Here is a 22,066-nt window from a genome sequence, read left to right as displayed (position 1 = left end):
TTTTAACTTATATTAAAGGAGGATCAAGGAATTTCCTTATTTAGTGATAATTGTAATAATAAGGCGCTAAGACGATAATAAGACACCACTTATGGTCTAGAACCGCACAGTCCCGTCTGTAGTTTCTAGCTCCTATACAGTACATAGTCACATATTGCAGGTTACACCTTTGTTACACTCATAAATAAAATTCTTTTGCTCCACCGAAACATTGACAATCCCAGAACAAACAGCACATGGCTGGGATCACGACTACAATAGAAACTATTACCCAGTGTTTATGAAGTGCATGTAACCATAGCAACAACAGGAAAAGTGCTTCTTACAGACTGACAATGGGCCACAGCATGTTAACCAAACTCTCCATTCATGTGGTTTGATACAGCCACAGGGTCTGAAAGTGCAGAGCATTCACTGTAACTAACCCGGCGGAGGAGAATGTGGTGGGCTCAGCATCTTCTCTGTATTAGTCACAAGTTACAGATTCAGACAGAGCCCTTATAGAAACAGGATCTCAAAGGTCTTTCTTATTTCTTTACTTTCTTACTGTGCATAGGGAGAAAGCTGTCAATCAGCAGCAGGTGGGAGGGAGCGACCTGCAGCTCACGAATACCCTGGACTTCAGGTTAACACTGCTATGTAACTAATACACTGTTCATTTAGCCAGAATATAACATTTTATCCATAGAAAAAACAAACAAACAAAAAACATGTGGCTACGATCCTTATGGTTGCTACCTGCAGAGAGGGAAGCAGACACGTGCTGGTAGGTCTCCTCCATCAATAGACATTACAATCTTAATCCTACTGTCTACTGATTGTCTATGGGGGTGATTAACACTCCCCTGATGGCTACTGTGGGGGATACATGGATACCCCACCATTCCCAAGCAACCAGAGCTGTTAGTTTTGGTACCTAGTAAGCTCTTTAGGCAGCCTATCGAGACAAAGGACTGTCACCGCTAACATGGTTAAAGAAAATTTTTAAAACCTTGCAACATTTTAAATAATTTATATTTGCCGATGAATTATATTTGTCAATGAATTTACACAGTATATGTCTATATTTGTGGGCATACCCCTTTAAAGCTCAGTGGCCCCAATGTAGAATCTATAATAGGTCCCTTACATGTCTTGTGCCATTGTGTTGTGGCAAAGGGACTTTTGAGGCCCCCTCAGTGTTTAGTATCTACTAGCGACCACTGCGCCCCCTATGTCTACACCCCTGGCATCATGTGCCTTCTCCCCTTCCCTACTGAAAAAACATACATGACTCTGTGAAGTTTATGGCGTCTAACTTCTATAAAAGCCATACATTTATATAACAAGATTCCATTGATTCCTCATTTTGTCAGACCCTGAATACAGATATTAATATTCCTAAAATACAGTTGGAATAACCTTCACAATTTCATGGCCTCTCCTTCTTTCCTGAAGCAAAGCTTCAGGATTTTCCTGCTCCCTGCATTTATATGCAATGGTCTCCTGACAAATCGTGCTCCCACATGTCATGGAGGAGGCGACCACAGGAATGTACAGAGAGTCAAGTTTTTACATGAGCTGAGGCTAAAACACTCAGACTGAGAGCCGAGAAGTCGGCAGGTTAAGGGAAATGTCAATGACTTTATAGTGAAAGCAGTTCATGAAGTCCCTTTGTGTCTTACCTGGTTATTGTGAGACAGAGCTCATCCTCATAGGTCTTGATTTTATTTTGTGCTTCTAAGTGAGTCATCCCGTCTGTGTTCTCCCCATCAATGGCGATCACAACGTCTCCGCTACATAGATCGGCCAAGGCGCTCTTACTCCCTGGGGCCACCTGAAAGATATTGTATGTAAATCCATTGTATAGGAAATCTCAATCTCAGGTGAGGTGCCTGGTATTGGTTACGTCTTTGTCCCATAACACATGCATTCACAGTTTAGCCAAAAGTACATCTGTAATGTAAGAGGTTATACCTGTTCCTCGGCTTAAAGGAATTCTGCCACCTCCAGATAGGCTTTTAAACCACTTCCTCGGTCTAGTGACATAACAGTGTCAGATTGTGGTCTTGATGCTGAGAAATTCTATTTTATTCTGTATAAAATGTAACTGTTTGGTGCACTCAAGGCAGGCTCATACCTTTTGGAGCACCATCTTCTTTTGTGATCCCTGTAGATCAATGTCAATGTAGTGTGGCCCCGCTCAGATTGCACCGAACAACTTATTTGCATGTGGAATGAAAGTTAATTTTTTCAGCAGCAAGATTTCACTTTGCTAGAAGAAGGTTATGTTCACTATGTCACTAACCAGCCCTACAACAGCATAGAAGTGGTTTAGGAGTGGTTTTGGTGGTGGTAGACTCCCTTTAACAAAACAGTTCCTTTGCTATTTAGTGGTAAGAATATGTATATACTTTTACAAAGAGCAAGATTCCCTCTTTACATTGGCCCTATAGTAGCTGAAAAGGCCACCTTTATGGCATATATGTCTTATGGGGAAACATATAAATTTCAGGAAACAATTGCCAGAATCATTTTTTGTCCCTGAGACCCTAATGTTAACATTAGCATTATCCAGGTGCGTTCCCTATACTGGATAAGCTCTATTAATGATACAGTATATAAGCATGTTCCCCAAAGCTCTGAAGATTATCTTTGAGGGTGCCAGAACTGTATGAGCACGGCCTTCCCTGCAGCCGCTCCAACTCTTACTGACATCACCAACTCCGACTCTGCTCTACTCAGGCTGCAGAGTGAAATCAGTCATATGACCGAGACTCAGCACCTTAACAGGGGGCAGAGGAACGAGAGATCTGGTCTCCCCAGATGCCCTCTACAACGGTAAATTTTGGGTCTCTGAAGGACATGCTGATACACAGTATTAGTAATAGTTATCCAGTATAAGGAATGCATTGGTAAGCTTTATTATTTCTTGGAAAAAAAACAAACATTTAACACAAATTTATCCAAATACTGATATCTGAAGCATGGAAATGTGGTAAAGCTGGAAAACCTATTATCCAAGGCCCTACTCACATCTACCCCCCCCCCCCCCCGAACAGAATACTGAATGCATTAAAAAGCAGTTAGCAAAGAAAGCACATGGACCCCTAGTCTTTAATGGGGTCCGTGTGTTTTCCGTGCAATGTCTGCATGAATCATGAGGAGAAAAGTACTGCAAGTAGTATTTCTCTCCACATGATTAATGTGGACACCACGCCGAAAAAAAACGGACTCCATCATAGTCTATGGGGTCCGTGTGCTTTCTTTGCTAACTGCTTTTTAATGTGTCTGCTATTCTGTTTGGGGGTTCCCCAAGTGGACTCCCCAAATGGAATACCGAACCAGATGTGAACCAGGCCTAAGACACTTCAATTAAAAGTTTGCTGCAAGGCAGGTTAACCTTGGTGTTGCCCTTCTCCACCATAGGCCCCATTGCATTAGTATACTCTGCTACTATTGTAGGCAATATCATATATTTACACACAAATATTAATTCTATTTTCAGATAATTTTAATAAAAGGACTGTCACCTCTAGATGTATTCGGATTTTTATGAACGCGCTGTGACATTTAGCAGTCAGAGTCCACAGTGTCTGAATTACATTCCCTTTTCTACTATCCATAATGTGCATTAAACAAGAACAGATATGGAGAAGATTTGGCAGCTGGAGGCACAATATAAACTGAAAGAAGACATTCATTTCAGAGATGAGCGCTCCCTGACTGGCTGGTAAGTGTCAGAAGCACAGCGGTATGACAGAGTCATTACCCAGAAACTCAATAGTAATAAATCAGCTAAAAGATACTAAAACAGTCTGTCATATGCCATAAAGCCGTACAGCTCCTCCAAATGTTATCAACACACTGGAGACCATGGAAGAGGAATAGGCTAAAATTCCAAAGAAAGAAAGATGGAGTCATCATAGGTGAACTGGAAAGCCTTAAGACCGCGTTCATACAAGGGCGCACCATCACTATGCCAAAAGTTATACATATACTGAAGTTAATAGTGCAAAATATATAAGTTTCATTCCATCTCAGTGCGAAGCCATCTTATAACCAGATAAATTCCCAGACATTGAACATGCTGAAAAAATATGTTTGATTGATACAGATCCAGCAGAACATTTCTGTATAAAAGCAGCCTCAAGCTGACCATGTAGAAGATAAGAGCCAGCCAAACCCAGCAACTTTGGCAGGATCACCCGATGATCTAATGTATATTGGACCCTGTCAACTGGTCCATGTTAGTACTTTTACTTTGAGATATATATATATATATATATATATATATATATATATATATATATATATATATATATATATATCCATATCCTACTAATATTATAAATGTGAAAGTTTGTGTGTTTGGATGTTTGTTCCACTATCACGCCCAAACGGCCGAATGGATTACCCTCAGATTTAACACATACCTAGAATGGGACAGAAATCGACCATAGGCACCTTACCATCCCCAAACAAGCCGGGCTTGCCCAGCGGGAGCACCAAAATCACGGTCGGTGTACGCTGCAGGACCTGACATGACGTCATCTCAGGCCCTTGCGCTGCTATACGATTGGTGCACGTCATGAAGTGGGCTGCGCTATCTATGCTCACTCTGGACACAGAACAAGCGGCACAAAATGGCGTCGCATGTGCGGGCAGCCGAGTGCCTAGCATGTCGCCATGTGTGGAGGCCGCCACACGGCGTGCATCGGTGATTCTGCGGATGAGGGGGCCATGGTGAAAGTAGAAGGAGTCGGCGAGGAGCAGAAAAGGGGCTGAGTGCGCAGCAGTGGGGCCTCAGTCCACGATGGTATGGGAGGGGCCCGTGGCAGCCGCAAGGAAAGGCATGGGGGACCACGGGCCGTGCTGTAGGTGGTTGGCGCAAGGGTGAGGTTGCCGCGGACGAAGTCGCGGGTATTGCTAGAATATATATATATATATTACCCTCTTCCCATTGAAATAATTATGCATACTCCGTTTAGACAAGTGAGCATGTTTTTGATCAGATTCAAGCAAAATAACTTATACAAGTGTGTACGGCCTTACCTAACCATTAAAAGGTTTCTCCAGGAATTGTAGAAAACTCAGGGGTTACCAGAGTAGGTGTAAAATAAGAACAAAAAAGTCTCACCTATCCCCATCACCTTTCACCCCCCACCCCGTGCCAAGATCACCACAAGTGGAAAGGTTTACATGACCATTGAAGCCATTCAGTGGCGAAGAACCGGTGAGGTACCAGTCACCCCAGCCTAGATAACCCCTTTAAGTTATGGACTAGGGTCCCTTAGGCCTACCCTCTATCTATAGAGGAAATGTACAGGCCCAATTTTAATTTCATTCTAATCTTCACCTCTGTACAGGTGGACGTATCATCAATAATATCTAATAGATCATTTATAAATCAGCCATAATAGATCCAAGTTAAAAATTAATAGTATGGATGACATTGATCTGAACATACTATAAATTTATATGTATATGAAATAAGTACAAGTGAAAATACTAAAAATAGCATTTCTAAAACATTTTATTCATTGTACATAAAAACCCAGCCCCCGACCATTCTACGGCACTGCACAGAGGCGCCGCTCAGTTTTCATGTCTGTGATGGATTGGATTTTCTAGTTAGACATAGAAGTTGTGAGATGAACATTGCTTTGTACGGCTTTGTTCTAACCTGTGTTGTATGTCTAAATATGGAGCACAATGGCATGAACAGAGTCTGCACCAAGTATAGTCTGACTAGTATACAGAAACAGCAGGGCTTCCCTTTCCTAGGGACAATATGAGAAACCACTGACTAGTGCAAAATCTCTTTTTTTGCATTTTTCAACATACCATTTAGCACATCCCAATATAATCCTATAGAACCATCTGCAGCCAATAGGAATGTCTCCCATAATGTCTCCCATGTCTCCTGATCTCCCATGTCACAAATCTCAATTATCAATGATCAATTCCTTCATAGCCACTGACATATCAATAATTCGGATGATTTCCTTATCAGCCATACCAACCAACATCTATAAATCTTAGTGTTCCTAAAGTAGCACATAACCTAGAAATAAGGCCACGGTCATAGAAGAGAAGAGGATGTGCCCGACACTGCGTTTTATTCCATTCCTCTGTTCCTATGGAGCGGAGGATCCTAGAGATGGCTCCAGTACCTTACATGGAGGTCAAAGTGGTAAATCTCCAAGTCTATAGCCATCACAACAAGTATGGGAAACCAATTACTTCACTAGGACATGGGATGGGGATCATGTCTGTGTCTACAGTACAAAAAAAAAAAGAATGCAAATAACAAAAATTGACACATATTTCATAGAAGTATTCTAAATAAAAAGGGATGAAGGATTCCTTTATTGGGCCATGGACTGAATTGTTACAAAGTTCAGAAAGAGACCCTCTGTTTAGAAATCCAGCACTTAGTAGACGGGAAGTCAGAGCTGGAAGACAAAGGCTGCTGTGCTAATATAGGAAATACTGAACATATAACATCATGGGTGCCACTGTCACGCATGCACAGTCTATATCCAAGTGTATATTCCAAGAACAAAGTTCACATATTCGGCATTGTGGGATTTCTACTTTGAGCAACAATTTTCACAAGGCAAGGACCACAGTTCTAGTCCAGCTGTGCCCATACCTCCATGCCCTTATTCTTGCACAACTTCACCTTTCCTTTTCTTTGATTTTTGTTTAGTTATAATTAAATGGCTTACACTATGTTCACATCTGCGCCGGGATGTGTCTGTGGTTCAGGTCTGTTGAAGAACACACGGATCACGAAAATGACACCAATGGTGCCCAACAGTCATCCATGCTACAGATCCCCTTATCACTCATTGTATCAGTCCCTGTGGAGGACTGGACAACTAGTGGAGCGGACTACAGCCACCAGGAGCCCAACTGTGATTGACTACTACTCCAAACATCCCTGCCATCCTTCACTAGGTCACTGGCTGCATTAATGAAGTTCTCTGGGATATTGGATCTGCTAACTAAAATAAGTTATTAGGGAAAACATAGCTTTGATAGGATCTATTCAATATGTATTCTGGATTGGAATGTTACCTGCAGTTAACAAGAGCCATAGCCCCTTCATTCATCTGATCAGTAGGGGTGTCAGTCAGACCCCCAGTGATGCAATAGGATGATCCATCAATGGTAAAGTCCCAGAAAGCCACCTTAAAGGGGTTGTCCCATCACAAGGATCCTATCTATACTGCTAGTTTATGTGGATTTAAAACTTTTCCTAAATACATTGCTTTATCAAATCTGCTTTGTTTGGCCGCTATCTTAATTTATTCACTTCATTGTTTACACTCTGATTCTATGGCGCTTGGGATTATCTGCTCATTTGTCAAGTGATGTAGCTGCCTGCTCTCAGGGGGGGGAGGGGCTGGGAGCAGCTCTGAGCTATTTGTGTCTTTTAAGTATAGAAGCTTCTCAGAGCTCTTATCAGTCGGTTTAATTGAATTTGGCTGATAAGGGCTGAGATAGGGAGTCCTTTACCTCTGTATGTAATGCAAACTGACTCAAATCCACCTCTGCTACATCAGCTTCACACTGTGGTAATTCATTTACAACCAATCCCGTGCAAGTGAAACCCCGCCCACCTATGTGCCGAGAGAAGCAGGAAGTGAAGAGAGCACAACAGCCTGCAGGTTAGTGAACAAGCATGATGGGAATACCCCTTTAAGTCTATTCTGTGGACAGCAGATAGAAATAAATCTTAGTGGATGGATGTTCTAGAAGTTGTATCACATATGGAACAACTCAATGGCTTGGAATAAGGAGATCCCACCTGTTCAGTCCAGTATCATCCTGTGGATTATCACTTAGGACAACACCTCATCAACTTCCACAAAGCCAGAAACAAAGACAGCTGTCCAGTATGGACTGTATATACAGTGCGCTATTTATAAGCCTAAGGAAAGGTTAAGCCTTATGAAATATTGACGGCTACAAGTGTATTTGTAGAGTCTGATCTATGTGTCAACGGTGCTGTTAAAAATATTATAAAATGGGCAATAAAGTAGGGAAAGCTGAAAACATTTTGGTGTATAGGCGTTTTGGCACCAGTCCACTTTTTAAAATCTAATATTATTTGACGGAAATAAAAACTATAAAATCCACGCCAGCCCTTAGCTTCGGGTGTACGGTATAACGTTCTGGTGATAAATAGGATTACGTTCTATACCAAGTAACAATACCAGATATTCACAGGAAAGCGGAGATCACATAGGATCGCTTGTTATTGTTGGCAGCCTGGTCGCTATTCACATTGCTTACAGTTTAACTGTCCAACTGCAAATTATTTGCTAATGATATTTACTTTGATACTTTGTGAAGCCATCCAAGTTAGTTACGGAAACACATGGCCAAACTTTTCAGTGCAAGAATAAAGTTCTGCCGACCAGGCAGATTTTATCAGAGACACAAATAGCTTTTCCATAAGAACATTCTTCAGTCTAATCAAAGAATGTTTTCTGATACAAGACACAGGAACAGGCCCGACTTCTGAGAACTGCTGCAAAAGCTCGGAAAGTACCACAATCTGGGAAAACCATCTTCAAAGCTTTTCCTTGAATTTACTGCTAAGGTCACTGCTAAAGGTTTACTGCTGAGGTCCTAGTTCTCATATACATCATATCTACTACATAGGAGGTCCCGTAATAAATGAGGCCGCATTGTTTGTCTGGCCTAAATGTTATACGACTATTATGGTAATTATCTTAAGATGACCGTACATGGTAAATACATCATAATACAGATCTGACCAATTATTACTGTCAACGAACAAATGGTCTGTGATGCATGGTAGAAAATGATGGGATTGATCATTTATACATAAAATGATCCATGCTCGGAGTAGTACGATTATCACAGCAGTCAGGGAAGCCTTTGTCATGACAGCTCAGCATCCCCAGATCAGCAGACCCGCTATCATGTTAGCACAAAGCCTTGCACTGTTTGACTATTAGTGAATACACTTCATTGAATAAATCCATTAAAAATTATAGAAAGGGCTCAAACAGTGAGCCCACAAACTATAGGGAGTTTAACCTCAGTTGTGGGCAAATTGTTTGAAGAATTAGAGATGAGCGAGTAGTACTCGATCGAGTAGGTATTCAATCGAATACTACGGTATTCGAAATACTTGTACTCTATCGAGTACCACTCGCTGTTCGAATGTAAAAGTTCGATGCAGAACCAGCATTGATTGGCTGAATGCTATACAGTCGGCCAATCAATGCTGGTTCTACTCCTACCTTTAGAAGTCTTCTCCGTGCAGCTTCCCCGCGGCGTCTTCCGGCTCTTCATTTACTCTACCAGGCATCGGGCCTGGGCAGAGCCGACTGCGCATGTCTGCTTGTAGTGCGGGCATGCGCAGTCGGCTCTGCCCAGGCCTGATGCCTGGCAGAGTGAATGAAGAGCTGGAAGACGCCGCGGGGATGCTGCAAGGAGAAGACTGCACGGAGAATCCAGCCCGACCCTCACTCGTGGACTTGGTAAGTATAATTTGATCGAACGTTGCCTACCCCTGAAACGAGCATTTTCCCCCCATAGATTATAATAGGGTTCAATATTTGATTCGAGTAGTCGAATATTGAGGGGCTACTCGAAACGAATATCGAACCTCGGACATTTTACTGTTCGCTCATCTCTAATCTCTAATAGATACTGCAGATACCCTATATTCGGGGGGGGGGGGGGGGAACAGTCCTCAAGCTCAGGGAAGGGGCAGACAGACAACCGAAACACCCCCTCCCGTTCCCCAGCACCCAGCAACTACTACACCCAAAAACTCCAACCATTTTAATTTTTGAAATTTTCCAGTAGCTTCTGCATCCTCCCCCCTAGGCTTATACTCGAGTCAATAAGTTTTCCCAGTTTTTGTGGTAAAATTAGGGGCCTCGGCTTATATTCGGTTCAGCTTATACTCGAGTAAATACAGTATATTAAAAAAAAAAAAAGCTCTTCTGTTCTTCGATCAATGCCACTTGTAACATCAAAGCGCAATAATACGCTTATGTAAATAAATAGAGACGGCAATTTACATTACATAGATGCAATGGTTGCAAAGAAATGTCTACATGAAAGGTGACGGGGTTAATACAAACAAGTTTCACATTGTCAGGACTATAGCTAAGGAGCTATTGTCACCCTTCCTGTTTGTCTTTGTTCTGAACATTGTCACTTTTACAGTTTACACAATGACTCAGAGCTCTAAGTATCACAGCGCCATCCCATAATGGCGTAAAGAAACCTACAACTCAAGCATGAAACCGGCTCTTCTTACATATGGCCTTTTGTGCTGTCTTATACATTATCTATTCATCTACAGAGATAGAGGTCATTCTTTATCAAAGAATCACTGCAAAGCAGAAAATCCATATATGCAGTAAAATCCTTCTGTAGGATTAAAGGGATTTGTTACAAAAAAAAAAAAATTTAAATTCTAAAATGTGCCACAATGCAGCATTAGACATGTGTGCTTGGTGGTTTTGGGGGTGTCAATGAGAATCCAGCAGAACTAGAGGACAGACAGAAATACCTATAGTAAGGAATATCTGCACATTATAACCCTGAAGAAACATTTGACAATATTTAAACCGGGTTCTGTAGTTCCTTAAGATCCATCCACATTACAGCCATCTGAATGAATTGCAAGATATTTTGGCAATCCCCAATTTAAAGCCAATTGTTATAAGTAAATGTAGAATGCACCTGGTCATACACTTAAGATTAGGACGGTGAGAATGCAACTATTCATTCATACATGGGATTATTCCTATAAATTAGCCTGGTATATCCAGATTATTAACAGAATGCACCTGCTAGTTTCAGTCAATGGTGGCCTACACTGTTTCAACAATCAGTTGACTTATTGACCATTGCCATTGGTCTGTATAGAACTGTGGGCCAAAAGGACCATAAATCACCCATTTTTAACCTTAAAATTAAAATATACTAAAGACAGCCATGATCATGATACCATGTATACAGTATAAAGGACACAGCTATGATCATTACACCATATACAGTATACTGGACACAGCTCTGATCAGTACACCATATACAGTATACTGGACACATATGATCAATACACCGTATACAGTATAAAGGACACAGCTATGATCATTACACCATATATACTGAACACAGCTATGAGCATTACACCATATGCAGTATACTGGACACAGCTCTGATCAGTGCACCTTATACAGTATACTGGACACAGCTCTGATAATTACACCATATACAGTATACTGGACACACATGATCAATACACTGTATACAGTATACTGGACACCGCTATGCTCATTACATCATATATACTGAACACAGTTATGAGCATTACATCATATACAGTATACTGGACACAGCCCTGATCATCACACCATATACAGTATACTGGACACATATGATCAGTACACCGTATACAGTATACTGGACACAGCTCTGATCTTCACACCATATACAGTATACTGGACAAAGATATGATCAATACACCGTATACCGTATACTGGACACAACTACGATCATTACACCATACTTTCCAAAACAGTAGGATGTATTTATTTATTTCAGTACACAACTATATTGTATAAAGTAATTGTAGCCATGTAATATATAATAGCTGCATTTAAGAAGGACCGGTCACTATGAAGATGCCAGCAAGCAGTAGGCTATCAAGCAGAAGGAGCTCAGCAGATTAATATATAGTTTTATGAAAAATAATTCAGTAAAACCTGGCATTTATACATTTAAACCTCTGCTCATTCTGGTCTTATTAATCCAATCGGCGGTCTTATTTAGTGACCAACAGTTTCCTTTGTATGAGTGTACATATAGAGATGGTGGTCAGTCAGTAGGACCGCCCATTGGACTCCTACGCCCAGAATGAACAAGTATTAAAATGTATTAAAATGCAAGTTATATGATATGTAGTTAATTCCTACTAAACTACATATCAGCCTGCTCAGCTCCTCCTGTCTATAGCATGTAGCCTGCAGACCACAATACACTGACAGCTGGATGGGTTCTCTATAAATAGCTCCATGGATAATAAAGAACAGTAGACGCCATATTGACCCAACATTACTGGCCACATCTACAATTGTAATGAAACTTGTTTACAGCGAGGATCTGACAACCAGATGTTATTTCTCAGTGCTGAAAAGTCTGGATGTGCAAAGCAGGATTGTGCAATACAAATAGAAACACAAGAACAGACAAAACCAACAGAGAAAGTGATGTATGCCTGGGAAAATGTTACCGGGAGAATTTCTGGTATTTTCACACAATGAAAGACTGTGCACACCTGGAATAGCACACGCACTACAATAGTGATACAGGAGATGGAGGGTAGTCACCGACAATGGGTCTGTGCTGCCATTAGTTACATGGATGGGGCTAAAGGACAGGATTTTAACTGTGACTATGGGACTGTACAAAATACATCGGGGTTACCTGTTACAATACTGCAAAGATCCCGCTCTCAATTTGATTCTTAAGGCGACAAATGATAAAGTGATTTTATTAATTATTCCCTATAAGACTCCATGCACACAGACATGTGCTTTGTCCTAGCGGTGTCTGTGACCCATTATTTTCAATGGCCCCATATGCACATGGGTGAGTTATGACAGGTCCATGTTGGGGGCCCAGGGAAGTCAGGAACTCAGGACAAGTCCTTATGTTGTAGCCTGGGCTCACTGCAGGAAATGAATGGGCCCATGGTGGTAGATAGAATACAATGGCCATCCATGCCATTTTCCCACAGACCCTATGATGAACACGTCTATATACCTGTCGCCTTACAGTGATCATTGGACATTAGATCAGTCATCTCTATGCTGACAATTGTTGCCAGTGCATTATGTCTCTTACATATACCATAGATATTCCTTGTACATAGGTAAATCTGTTTCCTCTGCAAGTCCATAACTTTCAATAAATGACATATGAATACTACCTTGTGCATGGTAATGAAATATCCAAAAACTAATGTGGCAAAACGGCTCATGGATGATATTCATGTTTGAGCCGTGCCCTATGCAGACCCATTCATTTCATGTAGTGAGCCCAGGCTGCAAATCAGACAGGAATGGGACCCATCCTTAGATTAGTCTCAGACTCACAGTGCCCAATACGAACCTGTGGTAATATATGGATGTGTGTATGTGGCCATAGAAAATAATGGGTCGGTGCAATAGCCATTGAAAACAGTGCGTAATTGAGTAGGTGGGAAGGAGGACTCCCAGAGGACAGGGATACAAGTTTTTGCTGCAGTAAAGTACTTAGTGCATGCTCCGACTCCTACTGTAAGATGGAGTCTGGTATGGAAATTTGAAAAACTTGTGCGAGTTTACAGTGAACACCCTCTCAGTAAGGCAAGGTTCACATCTGCGTTCTGGTTTCCATTTGTGGGTTCCACCTGGACCCCCTGAATGGAAACCTAATCCGCATAAAAAAGCGGTTACCTTAGGAAACCCATGGACCCCATAGATTATAATGGGGTCAATGTGGTTTCTGCTCAGTTTCCACCTGAAAAGGGTGAAAAAATTTTCATGTGGAGAAGGGAACGGAATCCCCGAACGCACTACAAGCGCTGGTGTGAACCCAGCAAAAGGTCTAAGCAAAGGCCATGACCAGAAGATGTGAAAGATAGCGCCATCAGCAGATTTACAGCTCCAGCAGAGCAAGGTGGTGGGGTCAGGATACCAATATGTCAAGTTTTATGAGGTTTGTTGTCTGGGTAAATCAATAGAGAATCCGGATATTGTTACATGATGGATATTTGCACATCTATTGATTATTAAGGTAACCGTCTACATTGATCATGTGATTGGCAGCCATATGCATTGGACCTAAAGCTGGCCATATGCTTCAGATATTGGCAGCCCTCGCAGACAGTCCTATACTCATGGTTACTTGGCTCATGTTTGTTTGTTGGTAGATCACTGGCAGTATCGCATTGCTATGGGTTTCCTCCAACAGATCTAAACATACTGATAAATTCATTAGCTTTCTATGAATTGGCCCCAATATGTATATGGATGAGCGCCAATGGAAGCGACAATCTCCATACAGTGCTGTGGAATATGTTGACTCCATATAACAAAAGGAAAGGTAAATAGTGTAAACAATAACATGGCGACTTTTCCAGAAGATTCTAGTTTAGAATCTTAAGACATTAAGGACAACTCCTTTAGTTTTACCTTGAACTAGTCTTCATAAATTTCCCGCCATGTGTATGCGTTACAGATAAGCATTTGTTAATGACGTAATAAAAGATAGATAATAATTAAAAAACCCTTACATTACCTCTCCAAGGTTGTTTCAAAGGTAATAAGACTGGAGTTATACAGTGCACCATGTTAATGGGTTAGCTGCACTAAAATAGGTAGGTACGTAGGTGTCCTGGGTGTTGTACGCCAACTAATCTCTCAATGAGCAACGGAAATGCAACAGAAAAATGCCGCAAAAAATTCTTTTATTTTATTTTTCACTCCCAACTCCCCCCAGGTTATAAATCGATGGGAATACACAGCTTTATGCAGATAAAATAAACATGCGTTTTTCAAAAACCATTCCCCAGCTTGTTTTTTTTCTGCTGCATTTCCGCAACAGCCAAAAAAGCTGGCTTTAGCCTAAAACACAAACACAAGGAATTTTTATACTAGTGTGTTTTTTTGTTCCAAATTAAGCCAGAATGCTGGAGATTTTCTCCTACATTCCACGTTGTGTCTTGTAAAAGCCTATGGAGGTGCTCAGTGTAGGGACACACCTGCCCCAGCAGCCACTATATTCTCCTTTAGAAGCAATTTGTGACATTTTTTTCCCAATGGTTGTCCAGTTTCTATGGAATATATATGAAGAATAAAATGTTCATGCCTTTCAGAATGAGAAATATGCAGAGGTAGAGTGCGGGCCCACACATTGCTAGGATGCAGCATTTTTCTCTCCGCATGTTTCATGCAGGAACTGATCGGAAACCACACGGACCCCATTATAGTCTATGGGGTCCCTGTGGTTTCTTAGCTAATCGCTTTTTAATGCATTCAGTATTCCATTGGGGGGGGGGGGGTCCCCAAGCGGACTTTCTGAACGGAATACCAAATGCAGATGTCAACCAGGCCTTACTATTGCGGTATTACTTGTATTTCACTTACATGTACAGAGTGTTCACATGATAAGTCCCGGCCTGTCTGATATTCAGATTTACACTTCTGTGCTTGTGAAACTGATGAGATCACTTGGATCTCTACCAAGTTATATTGCTAAATCACCTTCCGAAATGCAAGATTACCCTGAAGACACTTCAATAAAAAAAATTAGCAAGACATATTAGTCAGGATTTTTCCTGTAGAACCAACAGAGGCCTATGCTAATTTTATTATAATACGTTTTTCTTAATGACAATTATGACGGTATTTAAACATAATGAATGGCCTGGTGTCATAGGTTTCTGAACTGGTACGGATCAGACTGGTGCAGTGATGGACCAGGAGTCCACCAGATAAGATGATTCTGTAGGCCCAATCTCCATCAACCCCAAGGAAATAGACTCTAGTAACCTCCAACCTGAGGTGTCTTCTGCTGGAGCTCAGGGTCCATTATTGTGTTACACTAGTAGTCAAGTCTGGTGCACCGATCCAGGGTGACATTATTGGGCTCAAGCACTTCTCTCCTGCAGGTCTTTACACATAATCTCTATAGGTACATATGGGGCAGGGGCAACTCTTGTGGTAGAACAGCTTGTAATATATCATGTGCTGGATAAGACCACAATGTATTCCTCACAGAAGATGGTGTGGGGCCATAGGCTATAGGCAGGGTATTATGGACCTGTATATGTCCAGTGTCCCATGACCACAAAGCTAGTACATTTCTGAGCCTGTATAATTTTCACATATACTGCACAGCCAAATTCTAGGTTTACTTAAAGGAGTTGTCTAGAGAATATCCATATTAGATCTGGTGGTCTTTATTGGCACCTCCACCGATCAGCAGTTTGAAGGGATTGCGGTGTTTGCGTGAGTGCCGCAGTATCTTCAGTGCTCATACTTGCACAACATAGTCATATTTTTAGCTGCTATGAATAGTATTTTAGCTTTCCCCTACAGCCCCTTTAAAGTTTTAGATTTCCAGCCATTATACAGGTACAGAAAGGAGGCGATGTGTGAAATTTCCTAAGGCCGATGAGCTAGCCATGGGGAAGGTCATCAACTAGAGATCAGCAGTGGTCAGACATTTGGGCCCCTCAGCCTATCAGCTTTTTGAAGAGGCCACAGCATTAAGGTGGGAGCACTGCAGCTCCTTGAGTACTTACTAAGCACAATGTCATTCATTTGTACAGCAACTTGACGTTGCAGGTCTACCTATTCACTTGAAATGGACGTTGAGCCAGGGTTTTTATACTGACTGCCAGATTGGAGTTGGGAAGGAATTTTTTCCCCTGAAATGGGGCAATTGGCATGAGCCTCATGGGGGTTTTGCCTTTCCATGGATCAACACTGTAGGGGGACCATAGTGTTATGGGTTGTACTTGATGGACTGATGTCTTCATCCAACCTCATCTACTATGTAATACTATGAACTGCAACCAGGCCGAGTGACTGAAGAATGTGATGTCACATGGCCAGAGAACTCAACCACGGGTGTCCGGACTCCCATACATCTTCAATTAATGACCTATCATGGGGATAGGTCATCAATTAAAAAACCCTGGAAAACCTCTTTGAGTAAACATATCATATGGTCATGCATCAGTGGGAATAGAAAATCCAATAATAGCCATGTAGGGGTCTAAGAGGTATTACATAGGTCATGTTATTGGTGTAGGTTAACTCACAAGTTAGTTAAAGGGTACAAGCATTTTTATAAAATATGGGCATTTTATAAAATACTTGGTTAAAACTTCAATACTGCATTTTTTTTCACCCTGATAATAATGATTCTCGGTGCACAGATGTGGTCACTACAGTGTTTCACCACCATCAGACTTCTCATAAGAATGCGGCACATTATGTGGCAATGATTCTTATCATACCCTTCAGATGTATCCACATATCTGTAGCCAAAATACAGACAGTACTGGATCATCTGTATGGTTGTAGCCAAATCAAATGGTGAATAGCCACATGCAAGCTAAGGCCACACATAGTGGGTCTGCTGCGGATATCATTCTGTGGCGAATGCGCCCATGGCAAAATGCATCCAAACTTGGCTGACCAAGGTGAAGAGAGCATTATTGCCTCCAACATAGAGCTGTATAAGTGTAGTAATAGTATAATGGACAAGGGATTCTGAATGAAGGACCTCTATTAACAATGGTGCACTATAGAGCAGGGTTTCTATTACATAAGTGCATAAACAGATCACATGCCCTGTGCAGTAATATTCTATAGGCTTATAACGTCAGGTGTGACTTGCTATGTGATATGATACTATACTGATCACATAACAAATAAGACAAGGAAAATAATTGTGTTTCATGGTGAGTCTAAAGCACGCTCCTCAAAACAGTTGCACAAATTGGAAAAAGTGGCACAAGGGGATACGTTAACATATGCGATGTACAGTTAGCAGAGATCAGAGCGATGAGTATTATATAGGGATTACCACTCATGATAATACAGTGCATTGAGGCTCGATCTACATGGCAATTATTATAACACGACGTGAAGACTGCGGTGTCACATTGTCATATTGCATCAAATGATTGTCTATGGGATCCCATTGAGACTTGCGACCTTGCACAACCGCAACATGATAGTCGCAGAAAATCTGAACCTATTGGGTTTTTGATCAAAGGTCACAACTCACGTGACGCAATGTGATCGCAGCTCTAATAAAAATATGAAACAGCAAATCACACAAATTTCTGATCAGTCCACTTATTATATCGCAACATTGTCACCCTGTACCCCTCACCTAACTCACTATTAACAATACAATACTTGACCATTTATGATAAGTCCCTGACGCGTACATTCAATGACCTCATTGTCATTCATAGCTCATTTTGGAAAATACATCACAATGATACGAAATATACTTAATAAAGTTTCCGGGTAGTTTTAGGGTAATGACTATCGCTCGGCCAGGAAAGTAGGGTGCTGCCAGCTGATAACACAGGCCAGCATAGCAGTCTGTCCCCGCCCTGTCAGTGCATTGTATAAGCAACCAGGTGTCTGCGCTGTAATATAACCTTTCAATGGGAGGCCAGAACTAGATTACATTGCAAAACTCTGATTACTTATACAATACCCAAATATATAACCATAGTGAGGAACGCACAGAAAAACTGAAGTGTGAAGTTAGTTCATTGACTCCCCGAGAGACAGGACACAGCTGTTAGCACCGGCACTTACCCTAGAAATAGTTAATGGCTGTTCAAAGTCTTTTCCTCCCACCAGCCGGAATCCCCAAGGTGCTGGCCCTTTAATAGTGATGCGCTTAGTTGCCATTCTGCGGCTGTAGTGACTATATGGTGAAGCTTTCCTTTATTTCAGTTCCTTCCAGGCACAAGTTGTGGATGTTCCTGTAAAGCAGCAGCTTTTCCTGGTGACTGAGCCTCTAGCACAGAGGGGTGTGGTGTCTGACAGCCAGGAACACCCATACAAAAGCGATGAGGCTCTACAAAGTCACTGGATCTATGGGACTCTCTTTGTTTTGGGATGGCCCCGTAACATTCCCTCCCCTCTCTGACACTGCACTGTTTCCTTGTATGGAAGAGCAGGGATCCCAAACCAAAGGACTGTTTACACAACCCTGCATTCCTGCCCCATCCTACCTCCCTTATACATGAGATTAGTCAAGAGCCCCTGCTGCACCTACAAAGCTCCCTGCCCAGTAAGATACAGAGGGGTAGTGACATCATCAGAATCAGGGCGATTGTGAAATGTTAGTCACTGCCATATCTACAAACTGTTACAGCTTATGTGCAAAGGGTGAGATAAGTAATGGTCGCATTAATATTCTAGGGAGTGAATAGCAATGACTAAATATTGTATCTAACGTGAACAATAATGGCCGCAACAATTAAACAGTGCATATAAGTAGACTTTTCTCTACACCGATTTTAAGGAATTCAGCGGCATTGCTAGTGTGAATCCTACCTTAGGCTGCAGTCACACTAGTGTTCAGGAGTAGAGATGAGCGAGTACTGTTCGGATCAGCCGATCCAAACAACACGCTTGCATAGAAATGAATGGATGTAGCCGGCACGCGGGGGGTTAAGCGGCCGGCCGCCGTCAAAGCGGAAGTACCAGGTGCATCCATTCATTTCTATGGAGCGTGCTGTTCGGATCGGCTGATCCAAACAGTACTCGCTCATCTCTATTCAGGAGCCTTTCAGGGACCCCATCCCTCATTTCACTTAAAATATGTGGAGACAGACCCCATTATAGTTTTGGGCGGAAACTGGACAGAGCCTATTATTGTCTACAATTTCCACAGGTAACCGCTTTTTAAGTGGATAGGGTTTTCGTTGCAAATGAGCAGCCCAGAGCACCAAGGTGGTTCCATTGCTCCAAACTGCTCTAATAAATCCAACTTTCCCCTTCCCTTCCTAGAGTGACAGGGAGCTAAGCTGAAATCTCACCGGTGTTTGCGCCACCTGTTTTATAATCAGCGCATGCGCAGAAGCGTACAGATGTTCCCAGTCCGCTGCAACTGTACTGTGCATGTGTCACAGTATACCTGAAGCAATGGGATGTCATCTAGTCCCAGATGAAGAGGGATGAGCAGCTTCAGAACCGGGCAGATCCTCCTCAAGCTCTGGGCGTCAACATCCTATGTGGATCTACATTAATAGTATATTTACATGGTATCTTTTTGGTGTATATTGCAACTCCAACTACACTGCAATATATAGTTTTATACAAAATAAAAAATCTAACCTTATTTTCAAAAGTTGCACTTGTAGAGGGATACAACAGCAACATGTGAACACAGCCTTACTCCAGACAGTCTCAGTCAAGCCCTAGCCTTTGGCTCAGTGCATTTGAATAACACATGCCTGGATGAGAAAGAGTTAATAATGACGGGATATAAGAAGCACATGGCACCCGGCTTCAGAACTATGCTGCAGGTTTGCAGATGTTACTTTGCATACAGTATCACAAGTGATATCATGGAGGAAGTGGAAGGCTAAGTTACTGTAGCTATTGTTAACCCTTTCACTCCCAAGAGCATGAATACAATCGCTCTCTGCCACTTTAAAGGCCCATGAAGAGAGTACAGGGCATCATGGATGGCTATTCATATTCCCATTTTTATGACTGGCTGCTTTAACAGACCATTGATAAATAGGACATGTCCCATTTTTGTCTGTTTTCATGGATGTGTCAGTAGCTTCGGGGCTATGAGGGATCCATGAAAACAGCACTTTGATGGATGCAAAACATGGATTAGGGTTGAGCGCTCGTGTTCGGAAAAGATCGGAAAATTTCAATGAATTCTGAACATGATCTTTTTAGGTGGGATCGAGATCGGTGATTATTTCCCACAATGCTTTGCTATTGGCCAAGCATTGTCGGAAAAGCTAACAATGTTAGCCTTCACATTGAGTATATACTCCGCTATACTCAGTGTGAAGGCTCCGCTGCGGTTCCATAGGAATGAATGGAAGCAGCCAGCACACAGCCTTAACCTCCTGCACGCAGGCTGCATCTATTCATTCTAATGGGAGACTAGCTAACATCTCTATTAGCTACTTACCTGCAGAGATGGCTGGTCCGGTGCCCGGTGTTCTAGTTCTTCTTCACCTCGCTGCCCCCACCTCCCAGGTTAGTGTTAAAGAGCTAGGAAGAAGGTGGGGCTTGTGGCTTAGGAGAGTGTGGGCGGGTACTGGGAGGGGAAATGTCACGTCTCCCCACCCTGTACCCGCCCACACTCTCCTAACCTGGGAAGCGAGGCGAAGAAGAACGAGAACACTGGGCACCGGACCAGCCATCTCCACGTTACTCCGTGGGAACGGAGCCTAAGGGGTCACGGAAAGGGAGTGTAGGAAACAAAAATTATGTCCTAGCCTGGCCAGTTCACTTCCACAGGAGTAGGCACCGTGGAACACTTCAGAACACGATGAGTAGATGATTCACCTCTTGGACAACCTCTATGTCTCTTGCAGTTTTCCCACATAATTCAGATTATTTAGCCTTATTGGCAGGGCCTAATGTTTTCTATACTAGGTTTAGTCTGTAGATCTGGTTAGTGGTTTTACCTCCTGTTTACTTTGAAATCTGACAATACAATGGCCTATTCATATATTTCCTCGGGGGCCCACTTTCTTCTATGCCACTGTGTACAGGGCCTATGAATACCCTGACCTATACTTCACATGCGTCGTATTTTATATTGAGGCATAAAAAATATTTTTTGTTCTAAATTTCAGCCAAAGCTGTATGCAGCAGACTATGATGTCCGTGATATGGAGCGTAGGCACAAGGCAATGTATGTTGTACAATATTGCACTTTATTATAAAGTCAGATAGAACATTCCACAATATGTCCGGAATCTGACTAAACTTGTATACACCTCAGCATGGAATTGGAGGCATATGGAGATACATTAGGGTTACATAGGGGTCTATATTGCCCTGATGTATATGACCGCTAACACTGAGCTTATGAGACATTATCTTTATATTCCAGTGAGTGGTTGCGTGTATTCCTCTTCTATTACGCCGCACGTTTCCGTTTGTGCTCCAGTAGATCCTTTCTTGAGGGAAGCAGCAACCAACCAGACACATTGGAGGCCCAATGACATACATCATCCGATAGATGCTGTCACCCTGAGCATTCTGGGGTTTTCTTTATCTAAAGATATAATCGCTTTTAGGCCTTATTCATACGGCCACTCTAAGAACAGTGAGAGTGTATGAGTCTATTTATATGTCCATTTTTTTGACGGACAGAAAAAATGGTCATTTAATAAGGGACATACCCTATTCTGATGGACACATAGACTCGATAGGAATTATTGGACCCGTTATTAACAGATGTAAAATGGATGGACGTCTGAGTCACATACATTGCATTGGACCATTAGAAACGG

General features: G+C 42.0%; 1 protein-coding gene across 1 annotated transcript in view; it reads right to left on the bottom strand.

Annotated features, from left to right (window-relative positions):
• Positions 1-18,785, bottom strand: part of PDLIM1 (PDZ and LIM domain 1) — a 52,567-nt gene extending 33,782 nt beyond the window's left edge. Inside the window, exons 1-2 of the mRNA XM_075258249.1 lie at positions 18,381-18,785; positions 1,665-1,816 (exon numbers count right to left, since the gene is read on the bottom strand). Of these exons, the coding sequence (XP_075114350.1) occupies positions 1,665-1,816; positions 18,381-18,476 (248 nt within the window). The 5' untranslated portion in view covers positions 18,477-18,785. The remainder of the gene's footprint in view (positions 1-1,664; positions 1,817-18,380) is intronic.
• Between the last annotated feature and the right edge of the window lie 3,281 nt (positions 18,786-22,066).

The sequence above is a fragment of the Leptodactylus fuscus genome, chromosome 10 (assembly GCF_031893055.1).
Source record: "Leptodactylus fuscus isolate aLepFus1 chromosome 10, aLepFus1.hap2, whole genome shotgun sequence".
Taxonomy (NCBI): Eukaryota; Metazoa; Chordata; class Amphibia; order Anura; family Leptodactylidae; genus Leptodactylus; species Leptodactylus fuscus.
This window is presented reverse-complemented; position numbering and strand designations above follow the sequence as displayed.